Below are 17,012 nucleotides of genomic sequence, written 5' to 3' on the forward strand. Positions count from 1 at the left end.
CGCATACAACAGACATTGTCAGCTCCTGACTGGAAGCTTGCCATTATCATTGAAAAGGAAGGTGTACAATCAGTGCATTTTACCAGTGCTGACATATGGGGCAGAGACTTGGAGACTGACAAAGAAGCTTGAGAACAAGTTAAGGACTGCGCAAAGAGCGATGGAACGGAGATTGCTAGGCATAATGTTAAGACACAGAAAGAGAACGGTTGGGATCAGAGAGCAAATTGGTATAGCTGATATTCTAATTGACATTAAGAGAATAAAATGGAGCTGGGCAGGTCATGTAATGTGCCGGTTAGATAACCGTTGGACCATTAGGGTTACAGAATGGGTACGAAGAGAAGGGAACCGCTGTCGAGGACGGCAGAAGACAAGGTGGAGTGATGAAATTAGGAAATTTGTGGGCGCTAGTTGGAATCGGTTGGTGCAGAACAGGGGTAATTGGAGATCGCAGGGAGAGGCTTTCATCCTGCAGTGGACATAAAACAGGCTGATGATGATGATGATCACTAGGAGTCGGTTTTCTTTCTTCATTCTTTTAGGCACCTGCATTGTTAAGGATGTTTGGCACTTTGCTTCTTTACAGGGGGTTGTCTTAATATATGCAATCAACAGCAGGGAGTCCTTCTTGTTGTTGGAGCAGCTGAAGAAGGACATTGACAAGCACAAAGACAAGAAAGAGGTAGCATTCTTGTTTTTTTTTTTTATTTAGTGTATCTTGTGGTAGCTTGTTCAGTCTCTAACACTTTATTATTGCAGCTATCTTTCTTAGTGCTTGGAAACAAAGCAGATCTGAGTGCAGAAAGGCAGGTTGAGACACAGTCAGCCATCAACTGGGCCACCAAGGAAAGAGGTGAGCTTTTTATGGAGAGCTTTTATTTTCTTGTGTTGGGAAGTGCAAATTCTCTTTCTTTTTTTCCTTTGCCCCCCCACCCCCCACCCCATATTTGTATATTTATTCTTATCATTCATATATCTATTTCTGTATTTTTGTAATGTCTTTCCTTATGGGCCCTTCGAGGTACATAACATTAAAAATTGGTACATAACTTCAAAGTTCAAACATGCAAAAGCCCTTTCTTTATGTGTACTTGAATTGTATTAGGCAGTCTGTTGTTTCCAATTGAAAATAACTTGCTCAGCTACTGGGTAAAAAGCAGTGTGTCAGTAGATCCTAAACTTCAACTCAGCTTACAGTTTTTTGAAATTTTGGTTTCTTTCAGGTTCAGGAAAATGGTTTAAACTTGTTTAAGTTGGTTCATAATGCCTAAAGCTTGTGACAACCATTTCTTTATAACGTGCTAAAATTTTTTGGATATTATGTGTGAAAACCGCGATCTGATTATGAGGCACACTGTAGTGAGGGGGCTCCGGATTAATTTTGGTCACCTGGGGTTCTTTAATGTGCACCTAATGCGTGGTACATGGGCATTTTTGCATTCTACCCATATCGGTACATGGCCCCCGTGGCCAGGATCGAACCCGCAACCTCAAGTTCAGCAGCCCAACGCCATAGCCACTGGTCAACCACAGTGAGCTTAAAGGAGGCCTGAACCGTTTTTTTTTTTTTTTTTCGAAGAGGAGAAACGCATTTGAAGTTAAAATAAGTTTTTTCAGAAATACTTTGCTGTGAAAAGTACTTCAACGCGTTCAGCAGAAGCAGAGCTATTGGCAATCAAACATGGCCTTTGCGGTTCTTCTACTCCTTCTGTAATGCCTTGCACTGTGAATTCTACGGTAGAGCGGGGCATGCCCACAATGTTCAGCTTTCTATATGTCACCATGACACGCAGGTCAAATTTCATTTTTGATGTTAATATAGACATTCTTTCATCCGTAAATGCCACTACTATCGATTTTGGTGCCTACGACTCGCTAAACATAAGCCAGACGCAGTTGTCCTCAGCGAGCCACAGAGCATTTAACCAGGCGGCTACGGTATCTGTGCTACGTAGTAGACTGCAGCTACCAACAGCAGCCGTGTATGGGAATCTGCTTTATTACGAAATAAAGCATCCAGAAAAGACTGAGGAGCAGGCTTCTGGTGAAAAGAAAGTGGGTGAGAGAAAGGTGACTTCGCGCTCCGCTTGCAAGCTCTACGCACCACTTTAGGCTGCAAACCTTGTCTGAGATGTTCATAGCATCATATGCTACCAGCGGACTATGTTATTTCGCCAAGCATGTTATGGGTAAAAGGTGTGTTGGGGGAAGACAAAGTTTCTGTGGATGTGGAATGATAGCATTCATTTGTAAAATATGTCTGTTGATTTTTTCTTTGGATATATACAGTCTATGTTTCATTCTTTAAATTCGAAGATTTCTAAAATACCGCTGGTATTTGGATTCTCTTTTCGCTTTGGTTGAATGAAATGGTGGATATAACTTTCATGACAAGTTGGTATGACCAATTCACTATTTAAAAGAATTGTAATATCTGAGATTACTGATATTTGAGGTCAGACATGATTTTTGTAAAACTTTCCAGTACAATTGTGCATTGGGGTGTCTGTCACCAAATAACGCATTCCATCAGCTTAATTGCATAAAATAGGTATTGCATATCTTTTCAGATACATGACATGGGCAGGCAATATGGTCGCATCAGCAAACTGCACCATTTAGTTCTTTTACACGTATATAAGCAAGAACACTGTGACATCAATAGCAAACTAATGCATAGGCTTCTTCTATGCAGAAAGCATATGTGTTGCATAGCATCCCTCCTTGCATGTTAATAAAGATCCAAAGATACAGCCATGGACTAAAATCGACAGGAGCATCGATTCACCTAATGAGGCATTGAGGCACCTAATGAGGCAATGAGTGTTGGTGAGCCAGGTGCTTTGTGGTGCAAATTATGGATGGTGCAGAAACTTGTTACTAGCACCCAAAGCAGCATCGCCTGCAGAAGCCTATACACAGTAAGGTGTAGAGTGAGGTAACGTGGGCTTTCTGTTTCTTGGCCAATTTGCTGCAGTGCTTTTTTTTTTGGCAACTAGTAGCAGCAGTGCCATATATCTAGTAGAGGCACACCATAGGCCCTCAGAAGCATCAATACACTTGTTTTATGTTGTAACTCTGCTTAAAGAAATTGCAATTTTATTCAAGTGATGGCCATGCATGTAATAGCCAGGCTGGCACCCATGCACACAGCATTTCATTTTGCTTCCTACTTAATACCAACTTGCTGCCCGCTAGCACCTCCACAAGCCAATATGCCACTGCTGCTCCGCTCAGGTAGCACGCAGTTATAGCATTTATCTCTGCGAGCACAACTACAATAGCTAACTTTGGCACCACATGAATTCTTCACTCCTAGAAATAGGCCGATCGCATCTTGAGCAGTTAAAGTCGCAATCAAATAACATGCTGCAATGATATTTTGTTTCAAATGGTGACATGGGAAAAAGCACCCCCTCCCCCCTGCCACTTAATATTTTGATAGCAGAAAAGGTTCTCGATGTGTTCGTTTCTCAACTTGATTCACGCACATTTGGCGTCAACAGCTAGAGAAGGAAGCAAGGGAGTAGAATGCCTTGGAAAGCCATGAAGAAGAAAGGAGATGAGTGGAGACAGAGTGCATGGTGGAATACTGGGCACCTTATTGCTTTGGCATTAGTTGGCCACGTCAAATTCATTGCAAGATAGTTGAGTCAGCCCTTCTAACTTACTCCCTTTAAGGGCCACTAAACCACCCTGGAAACTGAACCTGGCAACATTCAACACATGAACCCTCTCGAGTGAAGCTAGCTTAGTGGGACTCTTTGAGGAACTATCAGGCATTATGTGGGATATCATTGGCCTTGATAAGGTTAGAAGAACTGGCGAGGCTTATACAGTGCTGAACATCGGCCATGCCCTTTGCTATAGAGGACTCCCAGATTAGAAGCGATATGGGGTAGGATTCCAAATTTATGAGAACATAGTGGGCAACATTGACAACTTCTACAGCATTAATGAGAGGGTAGCAGCAGTCGTAATAAAGCTATGTAGGACGTTATGGAATAAAGGTAGTACAAGCCTACGCTCCAGCCTCCACTGACGATGATGAAGAAATAGAACAGTCTTATGAAGATATTAAATTAGTGATGAGAAAAGTGCAAACTCGTATACTCTAGTCATGGGCGACTTCAATGCAAAAGTGGGCAAAAAGCAGGCTGGTGAACAAGCACTTGGCAACTGCGGCATCGATTCTAGGGTCACTAGAAGAGAGATGATGTTAGAATTCGCTAAAAGGAATAAGCTGTGAATAATGAACACCTTCTAAAGGAAGCATAGCAACAGAAAGTGGACCTGCAAAATCCCTAATGTAGAAACAAGAAATGAAACAGATTTCATACTTTCTGCCAATCCCAGCATATTGCAGGATGTTGAAGTGTTAGGTAAGGTAAATTTCAGTGGTCATAGGTTAGTGAGGTCTAGGATTCACCTCAATATGAAGAGAGAAAGAGTAAAATTGGTCAAGAAGAAACAGGCCAACCTAGACGCAGTAAGGATAAAAACGGACCAATTCAGGCTGGTACTTGCAAGCAAATATGCGGCCTTAGAACAGAGAGATAAAGGTGACATAGAGGTAACGAATGAAACCGTAACTAGGCTGGCTTCAGAAGCAGCAATTGAAGTGGGAGGTAAGGTACCAAGGCAGCCAGTAGGTAAGCTCTCCCAAGTAACAAAGAATAATATTCTAATCAAGAACCGACAAAGAATTAAAGTGTTCAACTCAAGAGATCAGATAGAATTCGCGGAACTGTGAAAACTGATCAACAAGGAGAAAGTAAGGGATATTCGAAAGTATAATGTGAGAAAGACTGAGGAAGCAGTAAGAAATGGATGCAGCATGACATCAGTGAGAAGAAAACTTGGCATAGGACAGGCTGTTAGGAATGGCCGTACGGGGTGGCAATGTGCCAGCTATTTCAGCCCGCTGCACGTGTTCCAATCCAACCAGACGGGGCGCATTTCAGAGAACTGCGAATAACCGGCAGCCACGTGGCGCGAGGTCAGCTCAGGAATGTGCTACCCGCCAGCGCCACCCTTGATGGAGCAGAGTTCTACGAAGCCCCCTGACGTCGGCTCCGGACCTTTACACCTGTGTGTGTGTGCAACACGAGTATGTGAGCCCGCATCCTCCAAAAGGGCGGGTCATCTTCGGTGACGTCGAACGGTGACGTCGAACGATGACTGGACGAACGTTTCCGTTCGCTTGGAATCAAGGGGGAGGCGAGAGCTTATAAGCAGCGATTGTCGGCTGCTAGAGGGTGCTCGTTGTGTGCTCGTCGTAGTGAGCTGAGTGCTCATTGTCGTGCTAGAAATGTACTAGTGAGCTGTGTGCTCGTTGTCGTGCTCGTCGTAGTGAGCTGAGTGCTCGTTGTCAGGCTCAAGATGTACTAGTGAGCTGCGTGCTCATTGTCGTGCTGTTTGCTGTATGTTAGTCTTGCGGGCTCCATATGGGAGTCACGCTAGACTGTCGATGTATGTCTTGTTTAATGTAATTAAATCCTGCTCGCCTAGTCCTGTCGCCCCAAGGTCCTTCCCTACAGCTACGACTGACAAATCTTACATGGCCAAGATGTATACACTGAAAGATAAGCAGAGTAATATCCTCAGGAATTTCGAAGATAGAATAAAAGCAGCAGAAAAATTCTATACTGACCTGTACAGTACACGGAGCAGCCACGATACCTCCATTCGAGGTAGTAATGAACAGGTTACAGAGGGTCCTTCTATACACAGCAACAGCATCCAATCAAGTGGACGCAATCTTTATTGACTTCTCTAAACCTTTTGAATCTGTGATTCATTCTAAACTACTGGTAAAATTAAACGCCATATTCCATAGTCCCAGTCTTGTTTCTTGGAGAGCCAGTTTTCTTTATTTTCGCTCATAATTTGTTTCTTTTAACTCAGTGGAATCAACTCCTGTCGACGTTACATCAGGCATTCCTCAGGGATCCGTATTAGGCCCTTTATTATTTCTAATATACATCAATCATTTACCTCGTACTAATCTAATCTACAAAATACTAATCCACAAAAATTAAGAGATTGAAGAATTGAAAAACTATAGGCACATTAGCTTAGTTCCAGTATTGTATAAAATATTCACCAAGACAATTTCCAATAGAATAACGGTAACACTTGACTTCAGTCAACCAAGAGAACAGGCTGGCTTCAGGAAGGGATACTCTACAATGGATCACATCCATGTCATCAATCAGGTAATCAAGAAATATGCAGAGTACAATCAACCTCTCTATATGACTTTCATAGATTATGAAAAGATGTTTGATTCAGTAGAGATACCAGCAGGCACAGAGGCATTACATGATCAAAGAGTACAAGAGGCTTGTGTGAATATCTTGGGAAATATCTACAAAGATTCCACAGATACCTTGGTTCTCGAAGCAGAAAGATACCTATAAAGAAAGGGGTCAGGCGTGGAGACACAATCTCTCCAATGCTATTCACTGCATGCTTGGAAGAAGTATTCAAGCTATTAAACTGGAAAGGCTTAGGAGCAAGGATCAGTGGCAAATATCTTAACAACCTTCGGTTTGTAGATGACGTTGACCTGTTCAGCAACACTGGGGACGAGTTACAACAAACGATTGAGGACCTTAACAGAGAAAGTGTAAGAGTGGGGTTGAAGATCAATATGCAGAAGACAAAGACAATGATCAATAGCCTGGCTAGGGAATAAAAGTTCAGGATTGCCAGTCAATCTCTAGAGTCTGTGGAGGAGTACGTTTACCTGGATCAATTGCTCACAAGGGACCCTGATCATGAAAAGGAAATTTACAGAAGAATAAAAATGGGTTGGAGTGCATATGGCAGACGTTGTCAGATCCTGACTGGAAGCTTACCACTATCACAATCAATGCATTCTACCAGTGCTAACATATTGGGCAGAAACTTTGAGGTTGACAAAGAAGCACGAGAACAAGTTAAGAACCACGCAAAGAGCGATGGAACGGAAGAATGTTGGGCGTAATGTTAAGAGAAAGGAAGGGAGTGGTGTGGATCATAGAGCAAATGGGGATAGCCGATATTCTAATTAACATGAGAAAAAAATGGAGCTTGTCAGGCCATGTAATGCGTAGGTTAAATAACCGGTGGACCATTAGGTTTACAGAATGGGTGCCAAGAGAAGGAAAGTGCAGTAGAGGCCGGCAGAAAACTAGGTGGGGTGACAAAATTAGGAAGTTCGCAGGTGCAAGTTGGAATCAGTTGGCGCAGGACAACGACAAAGAGAGGCCTTCATCCTGCAATGGACATAATAGGCTGATGATGATGAAACCACCCTTAGCTTGAAAATTAGTTACATGGTGGCTGATGTGTACTTGTCCATCATGAACCTGTAGCCACAGGAATATTTTGAAATGGTGCAGTTATAGAAAAGTTACGGGCGTTTGTGGAACAAAGACGTGTCCTCTGCTTTTTCTCACTCTCCTTCACTACACTCCTCACTCGGGCTTTCTTCCCCTTGCCACATATGCTCACCAACTATACACAGTGTACCGAAAGCTATGGGTCAAGTCCGCACACCAGATGAAAGGCCATTGTCCGCCCCTAATCGCCCTCTGTGTGAAGTGGACTGAATAGAAGCTTTACGTTTAGTGGCGTACGATGGGTGAGCCCCTCTCCATTCTCGGGGCACACAGTCAACTTTCGTCGTGTTGGCACTGTCATCCCTCGACGACTGGCCAATCGACAGCTTTTACCCCGGGTAACATCACCTGGAGCACTCTGGAGCACCGAAAAGGCCAGGAGAAGAGCAATGGGTTGCTTTTTAATTTGTGATGTTCCCACAGCATGTAGTGCCGCCGCATTCACCAGAAATGAGGGTTATGGCACTCTCTGCGTGCATTTGTTTAAAATGTGTAGAAAAATGTCAGAGGTTGTTTAAGGGCCCTTTAATACAGCTGTGCAAGACACGTCACCTCCAACCAACAGTTTCTTCCTCCTTTTCATGGTAGCAGTCACTTGGCTTGTGAGGATAGTCAGTTTTTGGCATCTGGATTCAACAGTTCATCCATTGCCGATAAAAGTCTCTTCCGGAGTGAGTTGCTCTTCTCGAACCTAAACTGTTGCCCCTTTTGGCTGGCTGTAGGGCGATGACTGTATTGTTTATTTACTGACAGTCAAGTTCAGTTTCAAGTTCAGTTGAATGAAGATCATCATCGGCACTTATAAAATCAACTGTTAAACTCGTTTGAAAACAGCCTATTGTTTTTCTCTTGATAAGGTTTAGCTCCAAGATAGCAGCACACATTTTGGTTCAGGTTCAGTTAGGCTTTGCAAAAGTAAGCGTTTCAATTCCACTTACAGTTCCACACTTTGGTACAAAGCACTCTTCTTTCAGTATACATTGTGCAGTACAGACAATATGTTGTGTTCTGCATTTGTATATTGACAAGCCAAGCAGCTATCTGCCATGCTGAAGGTTTATAACATATAGGATTGTAATTATTATCATTTTAATTTTTCCCAAAGGCATGACTATTTCTTGATGGCAAAAAAGATTGGAATTGGGGGCTTGGTTCCAGCATGTTAAAAAAAAGTACACAGGATAGGGCACATACTAGAGGGACACATAGTAGCACATGTGCCTGTTATTTTAAAATAATACATGTCATAGTTCCCAAGCTTTACGACTTCATCATGAAGTGCTCTTTTTTTCTGGCTTGTTGGTAATGAGATGAACAATTTTACAATTTTGATTAGTGCCCAGTTAAGCAGAAATCTGATTTCAATAGTATACAAGTACTTTCATCAACCACTTCTTTAGGTGCGTTATTATTTTGACCTGCTCAGTTATTCAATATTCTTCGTGAAACCACCACCACATCTATAATCATAGCTATAACAATGACCAAAAGTGCAGTTGTCTGCTTTTCATGTGTTATTCAGTTGCTGCTAAGAGCTGTTGAATGACAGAACCAAACCATAACTGTCATTCATTGACTCCCTCTGAAATGGAACTGGTTAGGCTTAAATCTAAGAGCACGCCTGAGATTATATATACGTGCTATACTAGTGGCCATACAAGCATTATTTGGGTTTGCGGATGACCACTCTGATTGCCTGCAAAGCAGTTTACAGATGGAAAACTCCAAACTAAATCTAATTGTCCAGGTCACATGCAATATCAACGCATCACATATTGGGCTGTACAACAACGAGACACAAAACACCTACATAATATTCATTACCATGAAATGTCTACTCGGTATTTCACAGAAGAAACAACATTAAACAGAACCCTGTAAAGGAGTTTTTGGTTCAGCTGCCATAGGCCTGTTGTCCTAATGTTTTGAACACATTGTGGTGCAGTGTGGTGGCAAGCAAGATGGTTGCATAGTGCAAGCTTCAGCTTGGTGCATTGACTTATGCCATCAGTGGGAAGTAGGACACTTCTCCCTTGCTTTGATTTCACGTTCGGAGATCATTTCTATCCTTATTTGGGTGTTCTGCATTTGAAAAAGCTATCTGCATTTACTGGAAGTACACAGCTTGCCTCCGAATTGATTGAAAGGATGCTCCCCAGTTCTTTTCGTGATTTATTTCATTGCCTTTGTCTAAGTGTTCTTGTGCTACAAGTAGTTTCATATGCGTTGACTAACTAGACTGCAAAAAAATATTTTCTGATTCAAGCACTTTTCTTTTATGATGGTTGTTTTCAAAGCAACATTATTACTAATACGCGTTTAAGCCACTGTTCTCATTTGGGTGTTATTTTTGTGATGAGGATGCAGCTGTCTTGGACACCTGAAAAGAACGCTGTATCTGTTAATTGGGGGGTAGGGTAAGGTGGGTGGGTAGGGCGGGCGGGCGGGCGGGCGGGCGGGCGGGCGGGCGGGCGGGCGGGCGGGCGGGCGGGCGGGCAGGCAGGCGGGCAGGCAGGCGGGCGGGCAGGTGGGCGGTCAGGCAGGCAGGCAGGCATATTAATGTCTTGCACTTTCTCCATTTTATTTTTGCTACTGCTGGTCAAAAAAAAAAATAGAAATTGTTTGTTTTTTATTTTACATATTTTCTGGAGTTTTCTTTGCTTCTTTTGCTCCTCCTCCTTTATATATTGGCAGTTTCTGTTTGCTTTAATTTCCCGCTAGTACTGTTACTATACCCAATATTAACAATATAATTTTTTTTCTTTATTGTACTTGTGTCATACTTAGTTGTTTGGAAAACGACTGCCGTTCTGTTGAATACTGCATTCATTTTATGACATCTTTTTTTGTTATTTCTCTTCCTCCCCTTATGTAACGCTTTGTGAAGGGCCCTTAATGGTAAAATAAACTATGACGATAATGACTAGAATGGTACTTAAGAAAACTTGACTTGCATGCATTTGCTGACATCGGTATTCTATTTATTTCAGTACGCTTTGCCGAAGTGTCAGCATTTGATAGGAAATCTCTTATTGAGCCATTTATATACCTGGTCTCAAAGGTCAACCCACCTCCAAGTAAGTAAAAATAACTTTTTGTTGCTTTTTTAAAGCATTAACGCTAACTGAATTTCTGTAAAAATCTAGAAAATGGAGGAAGAATCATGAAATAAAGGCTTGTCATCCACAAATTGTAGCTTGTTATTTTCTTTTCTCTTTTTTTTTTTTTTGGTGATACCTCAAAGACCCCTTAAGATGTGGTTTTACTGATGTGGTTTTACTTGAGGGGTGTATATAAGAAGGTGTTAAAAAGGACAAGTGCGTGTGGTTAGTATGAACAATGATGTCCACAGGAAAATCGTTCCATTTCATAGCAGTGCAAAAAAAAAAAAACCGTTTAGGTGGGTAGTTGTTCAAGCATGTGGCGGGTACACTGACCTCTGGGGGCTGATAGCACTAGAGGTCTGGTTGGCCGGTTTGATAATAGAGCTGTTAAGAGGTAATCAGTGACAGAATATACGAAAAAGGCAAAGCATGGACACTTCAAGCTGTATTTGTAGGCTGGACAGGCAAGATTTGGTATAATGCTAACATTGTGCGAGTAAACAGAGAAGATAAATCTAACAGTTAAATTCGGGACGTGTGCAAGCATTTGAGTTAGGTTATTTTGATGAGGGTCTCATACAGCACTAGCATATATTCTGATCTTGGCCTAATGAGAGTTATATAGGCCAATAGTTTTACTTGAGGAAGAGCAAGAGCTAGATTACATTTAAGAAAACCTACATCGTGGTTAGCTTTGCTATTAATTGAAGCAGCCAGTTAACTCTTTTGTTACCACACCTATTCAAATCGATCACCGGTGATCAATCATTTCAAATACCGATTTCAGCTCCTTGAAACACTTTCTCAGATACAGAATGCTGTACAAAGTACGTAGGCCAATAAAAGTGCTTTTCAAATCAGTTTTGGTTTTGGTTCTGTGACAAAACTGATTTTAATGCAAGTTTTGGCAAACTTGGGCATTAATGTCCTGGCAAAACTTCATGTGTCCTCAGATAATGTGGAGAAGTTATTGTTAGCAAGCACACACTGCTGGTGATTTGCTAGTCTTTAATCCACTGTAGCACCAAATGAGGAAAGTAGGAGTCACTTATGTGGAATCTTATGAAAGCCTTTTTCAATATCCAAGAATATGGTGTCCATTGTAATGTTTAGGTCAAGATTAGAACTAGTGCCTTTAAAAACAGTGTGAGTTGTGTGTCGCAGAAAATACCTTCTTGGAATCCCTGCTGCTTACAATAAAAAAAGAAAATCATGAAAGGGGAAAAAATTGTCATCCACCTGACTGTAGCACAAAGCTACAAAGGAGGAGTAACAGCTAGAGCAAGAGCTTTCTGAGAGGTCCATATTGAGGTTTGCTTTTTAGCTTCATGCTACAATCAGGTGGATGACAATTTTTCCCAATCATCAACTTTCTGCCACCTTGAGGGCTTCTGCTGAACTGATTTGCAATTTTTAAAAATCAGACATTAAAAGGTTTACGTTGAAGTAGATGACATGTTCTTCAAACATATTCATGGGAGGGAAATGGGAAGATAAATGTTACGTGAGGCCTTTTTCGGATTGGAACGATCTTGCCTACTTTCCAACCTTTTGAAACAGTGCCACATAAAAGGGACTGCTGGAAAATGTGTGTTGGAATTATGCTTATGTGTTTTGTTTGTGTGTTGTTACTATGCCATGTGGGGTCTCAAACATGCTCTTGGGACAAAGGAACAACAACAGTGTAGTGAGAACAAGCAAAAGAGAATTTATTGCACCTTTATACACCAATCTAGCAAGCCAAATACTACCTATAGAAGATGCCGATGGGCGCTGACGAATCGAAGAATTCCGGCTCGCCGTGACAGGATATTGAGCAAATATGTTTGCCCCCATGCTGGACACCAACACCTAATTGTTTGCATGTACAGTCACACGAATGGTGGCTTGTTCGAATGATTGTGTTCGTCCATCCCGGTGCCCTGCTCCAAAGCCTCTCGTGAGACAATCCCGCAGAGAGTGCCGACAGGCACGTGACAAGTCCGCACCGTCCGCCGACCCCAGGCCAAAGAGGAAGCAGCTACTCCCTTTAGCAGCTGAGTAACCCCACCGTTAGGGGGCATTAGCAGCGCAATGCTTATATGCAATGCGTACTATTCTGCAAGTACACCAACCGCCAGTGGTACTTGGCTGTGTGGCAAAGCCAGATTACAGGAGATTCAAGAGCCATGCAGGCGAAACAACATCAGGGGACGCATGAGTCGAGCGTCCCCACAGCCGTTAGATATGGATTTCATTGTAGCATTGTGTGGTCATTCTTGGGAAAATATTACGTTTGACGCATTATTTTCCTAAGATTTCATCACATACTGCAGGACAAAGCTACATGAAATACCAGTGTACTTCAAGACAAGTTGAAATTTTAAAAACATATGTATTGAGAAACTGGCAGGCTGCAGTTGCTGATGGTGTAGAGTAGAGCAGAGAATTAGGCTCCTATGCTTAAAAGTCATTGGTTCAAATACCCACCCAAACTACTTGGGGGATAAGAAGCTAAGGAGAGAAGGAGCAAAGGACAATGCAACTAGTGATAGAATAGAAACTTACAGGCACAGTGTTAAGAGACAGGAAGGTGGCATTATGGATTAGAGAGCAAATGTGGGTAGATGATATTCTAGTTGAGAGTGAAGTTGGGCTGGTCATGTAGTGGTCATGTAGAGCAGAGAAGCCGTGGTTTTTTAGAGTAGCAGATTGAATGCCAAGCGATTTGCATACATAGAAAGGAACGAGCTGATGCAAGATGGGTAACTGGAGATAGCAAAAAGCACCATCATACTCTACACACACATATACACTTATTCCCTGTGGGGGAAGCGGTCAATGTGATGACAGAAGCAGAAAAACTGTTGCGCTTTCACAACAGGATTGTGAGCCACACGACTATCTTCAAAGAGCTATATGCTCTCTACAAGGCCTTGTGTTGGTGACCTTGATATTTGTCTAACTTGAAAAGAAAAAAAAAATGTTTTTTTTTTTTTCTTTCAGGCAAGTCTACATTTCCTCAGTTGGGCCGCAAAGGCAAAGCTGGCAGCATCACCATGGAACTTTGAGTAACCAGGCAGCATAGCCCACAACATTGTGCATGGACTTGGCCATTCCATTTCAACTGCCTAAGAAAGATCTTGGCTGAACAAGCCGTGCATGATTCACGTCCAATGTCCTGGAAACTGCAACTGAATGTGTTCTGAGTTTGTAGGCAAGTTGCCGGTCGATAATAAAGAGGCTAACTTATTTTAACAATGTGCTTGTATTTTTAGACGTACATTTCAATGGCTTTTTGCATTGCAGTCATGGTTTTTATATTAAAAGAAGGAATTTGCAATCGTCCATTCCCCCCCTTTTTTTTGTATTTTAAATCTTGGTTGTAGACTGGCAAAATAAACAGAACACTCAATTTTGCAGGCCCACAGCTCGCCTAGACATGGAATCACCAGCTCACAGTTAAGGTATTTGCTCAGTTAAGATTCTATGTGCAATAAAAGTATGTGTGTTAGCATCACAGTTGTCTAGTGTTGGCCCTGCTGCACCTACATGGTTCATGTGAAGGTGGAGGTGGTGAAAGGGGATGGGGAGATCTGCACACACTATGAAACATTGTAAAAATCATATATTTTAATAGTGTTTCTCAGTTTGTCTTGAATGCAGGATGTCAAATTGAACTGCATTTTAGTAGGACGTTCTTGAGGGTTAGTTGGTTCATACTTGAAGGGAGGTTAAAACGGTGCGAAAAAAAATGACAAGCGCAAGGAACACACAACACACCACAAGCGCTCGTAGTGTGCTGAGTTCCTTTCGCTTGTCCTCATTTTTTTCACGCAGTTTTAACCTCCCTTAAAACTGCACCCAAACTGAAATACCTAAACTGAAATTTTAACTGATATTCTATGAAGGTACCTACTGTAAAAAAAAAAATAAGTATGGCTACCGGTTTGGGACCAAACACTCGAATCAAGAAATGTATAATGCAAAACAAAACAGCTTTCCTTCTTTAGTCTGCACTCCCAACTAGCAGTCTATTTAACTAACAATGCAGTTTTTTGTGTTAGTTGTGAGAGAAGCTGTGTACTATATGCCAGCCAAAAACTATGGGCATGTAAATCAAGACACTTGCACTATGACAGTCTACCATGCCTGCTTGGTTGTGCAGCAGATGCTCCTTTCAAAGGAATCAAGGAATCGCTAATTGTTTGAACTTTATTGTTCCTTCACTAACTTGGGCAACTTAAACACCAACCGTAAATGAAAAAGAAACTTGTCTACAGTAACAAGCAAGCCCTCAAGTACACCCATGAGGAAAAATGTAAAGCAGAAGAAAGATGTATTCACGGAGGGAATGCGGCAGGCCTAACCATAACAGTGTATCATAGGTCTTTTAATACTGCAATGAGCGAGTGTCGCTGTTCCAGGAAGCAAAGCAATGCTGTGAGGGGTGTGGGGCAAACCACTATAGGTGCCACCTGCAATAACTCCATTACCAGCATCATTTAATTATACAAGTTTTAATTCAGCCGTTTTGAGCATGCTGTGTCCTACGTAATGATTTTAAAGCAAATATCTTTCTTTGGCTCTTTCGGCTGTTTTTGTAGGTTGGTGGTAGATACAACGGTGGTTGGAGGTCAGTCTTGGGCAATGGAAGATGAAGAAATGCGCTGAGGAAAATGGCATGTGAGTTTGTACAGTGCAGCCCAGTTGCGGGGAAGGAGTGGAGCCACTGTCGCTTATTAGCTAGTTCGCTCGCTTGTTAGTCATGGGAAGGCAAGAAAAATGGCATGTGTTTTTGGGCAAGTGAGTTACCCGGAAGAGGCCAGAAAAAGGAAGGCTGTCACTCGCTCATTTGCTCACTTGTTCATCGCGGGAAGGTGCCAAATGAAAGGTCATGTGCTCTCCGGCAACCGAGTTAGGGGGAGAAGCCAAAGGGATTTCGTTTTTCACAGAGGGGCCGGAGGATATCGCTCATTCGTATGTTTATACATTCATTGAGCTGTTTGCTTGCATTTATTTTTTTATTCATTTATTTGTGTACCTTCAGGGCCATATGGCATTATAGAGGAGAGTGGTAATACAAAACTTCAAAAAAAATATGAACAGAATATGGTGAGTGTCATTATTACACAGTAAAGCTGCTCCTAGTTATACAATGTTAGGTAAGGCTTTATGAAAATGTTTATTGTTAGAGGTGGCCACAATTTCTGCAGGAACGTGGTTCCATTCCAGGTATGCGCGCTGAATAAAAGACTGAAAAAAACAACTTAGTGTTGCATGGTTGAATTCACACTTTGTACTGATGATCGATGTGGTGTGACACATATTGTGGATGAGTAATTAGGGCGTCATGAAGGGTGGTATGATGGTATAGCTTATGAAATGAGCAGTCTTGCAACTTTACGACAATATGCTAGAGAAGGGAGAGTTTAGCTTTCATGGAAGTTATAATAGCGGTTCGGTAATTAACTTACATTAAAAAAAAGTAAAGGGCCTAAAATGGACCCGTAGGGCACACACCAGCTGGTTATTTTAGTCAAAAAATGAATTTTGAACATACAAGGTTTCTTCCGTCATATAAATGACTTTGTTGAAGATTTAACGCAAGACCAGTTATTCCATACACCTCAAGCTTTTTGAGTAACATGTCATGATTAATGGTATTGAATGCTGTTGTGAAATCTAGAGAAACCGAACCCACAAAATATCTAGCATCAATACCTTGCCTCATATGGTCTGTTAAACAAAGAAGGGCTAAACTAGTTGGAGAACCCAAAATAAAACAAAATTGACATGATGTAAACTGTTGAACTTTGACACGTAATCACTATAAGCTGCACTACACGAAGTCATTCAAACAGTTTACTAAAAGAATACAGGAGGATAGGCGGTAGCTAGAAATATTGGTTTATCACCTTTGTTATAAACAGGAATAATCTTTGCTTTTTTCAAACACCTAGGAAATATGCCTGTTTTAAATGTGCAGTTTATAACATGAGTTAGGTTTAGAAATAATGTGGGTCACTATTTTCAAATGACGGGAATTAATGGTCTTTACAGTCATTAATGGCTGAGAATACCTCTCAAATAGACACAGGCCCCAGGAAGAAAGAGTGCTCAAAACGAGGTAGGATGTAGCTTGCTGGTTGTTTTGTCTTCTCTTCAATTCGATAAAATGATTACTGAACGCATTTGCAATGCATGAAGGTTCATCATAAGGTTCTCCATTGTGAATAATTCTTTTTAGCCAAATTGTTTTTAGAAGAGTGATTCAGGAAGTCCTTATAAAGTTGCCACACCTTCTTAAAATTATTTTTGTGTTTATCAAACTCCTTCTCATAGTACTGTTTTTTTAGCAATTTTCAGCAAATCGTTCATAAAGTGTTGCTGTACTACCTGTATCAAAGTTCCAATGCGACATTGAAAGGTTACCTTTTTGTTTGTTTGTAGAGATTCTTGTTTTTGTGCATGCTTTTCAACAAAGCTTTGGATGGCCATGGATTGTGGGGCGAACCAGTAACATTTTTACATTTAA

The 17,012-nt window shown here is 41.6% G+C and overlaps 1 protein-coding gene across 5 annotated transcripts in view; it reads left to right on the plus strand.

Moving 5' to 3' along the window:
- Positions 1–13,735, plus strand: part of kappaB-Ras (NFKB inhibitor interacting Ras like 1) — a 78,477-nt gene extending 64,742 nt beyond the window's left edge. For all 5 annotated transcript variants that reach the window (XM_055061893.1, XM_050193544.2, XM_050193543.3 and 2 more), the window contains 4 exons: positions 590–685; positions 763–856; positions 10,382–10,468; positions 13,481–13,735. In XM_055061893.1, coding sequence (XP_054917868.1) covers positions 590–685; positions 763–856; positions 10,382–10,468; positions 13,481–13,545 — 342 coding nt within the window. In that variant the 3' untranslated portion in view covers positions 13,546–13,735. The remainder of the gene's footprint in view (positions 1–589; positions 686–762; positions 857–10,381; positions 10,469–13,480) is intronic.
- Positions 13,736–17,012: the final 3,277 nt, after the last annotated feature.

This window comes from Dermacentor andersoni, chromosome 1 (genome assembly GCF_023375885.2).
Source record: "Dermacentor andersoni chromosome 1, qqDerAnde1_hic_scaffold, whole genome shotgun sequence".
In the NCBI taxonomy this organism is placed as follows: Eukaryota; Metazoa; Arthropoda; class Arachnida; order Ixodida; family Ixodidae; genus Dermacentor; species Dermacentor andersoni.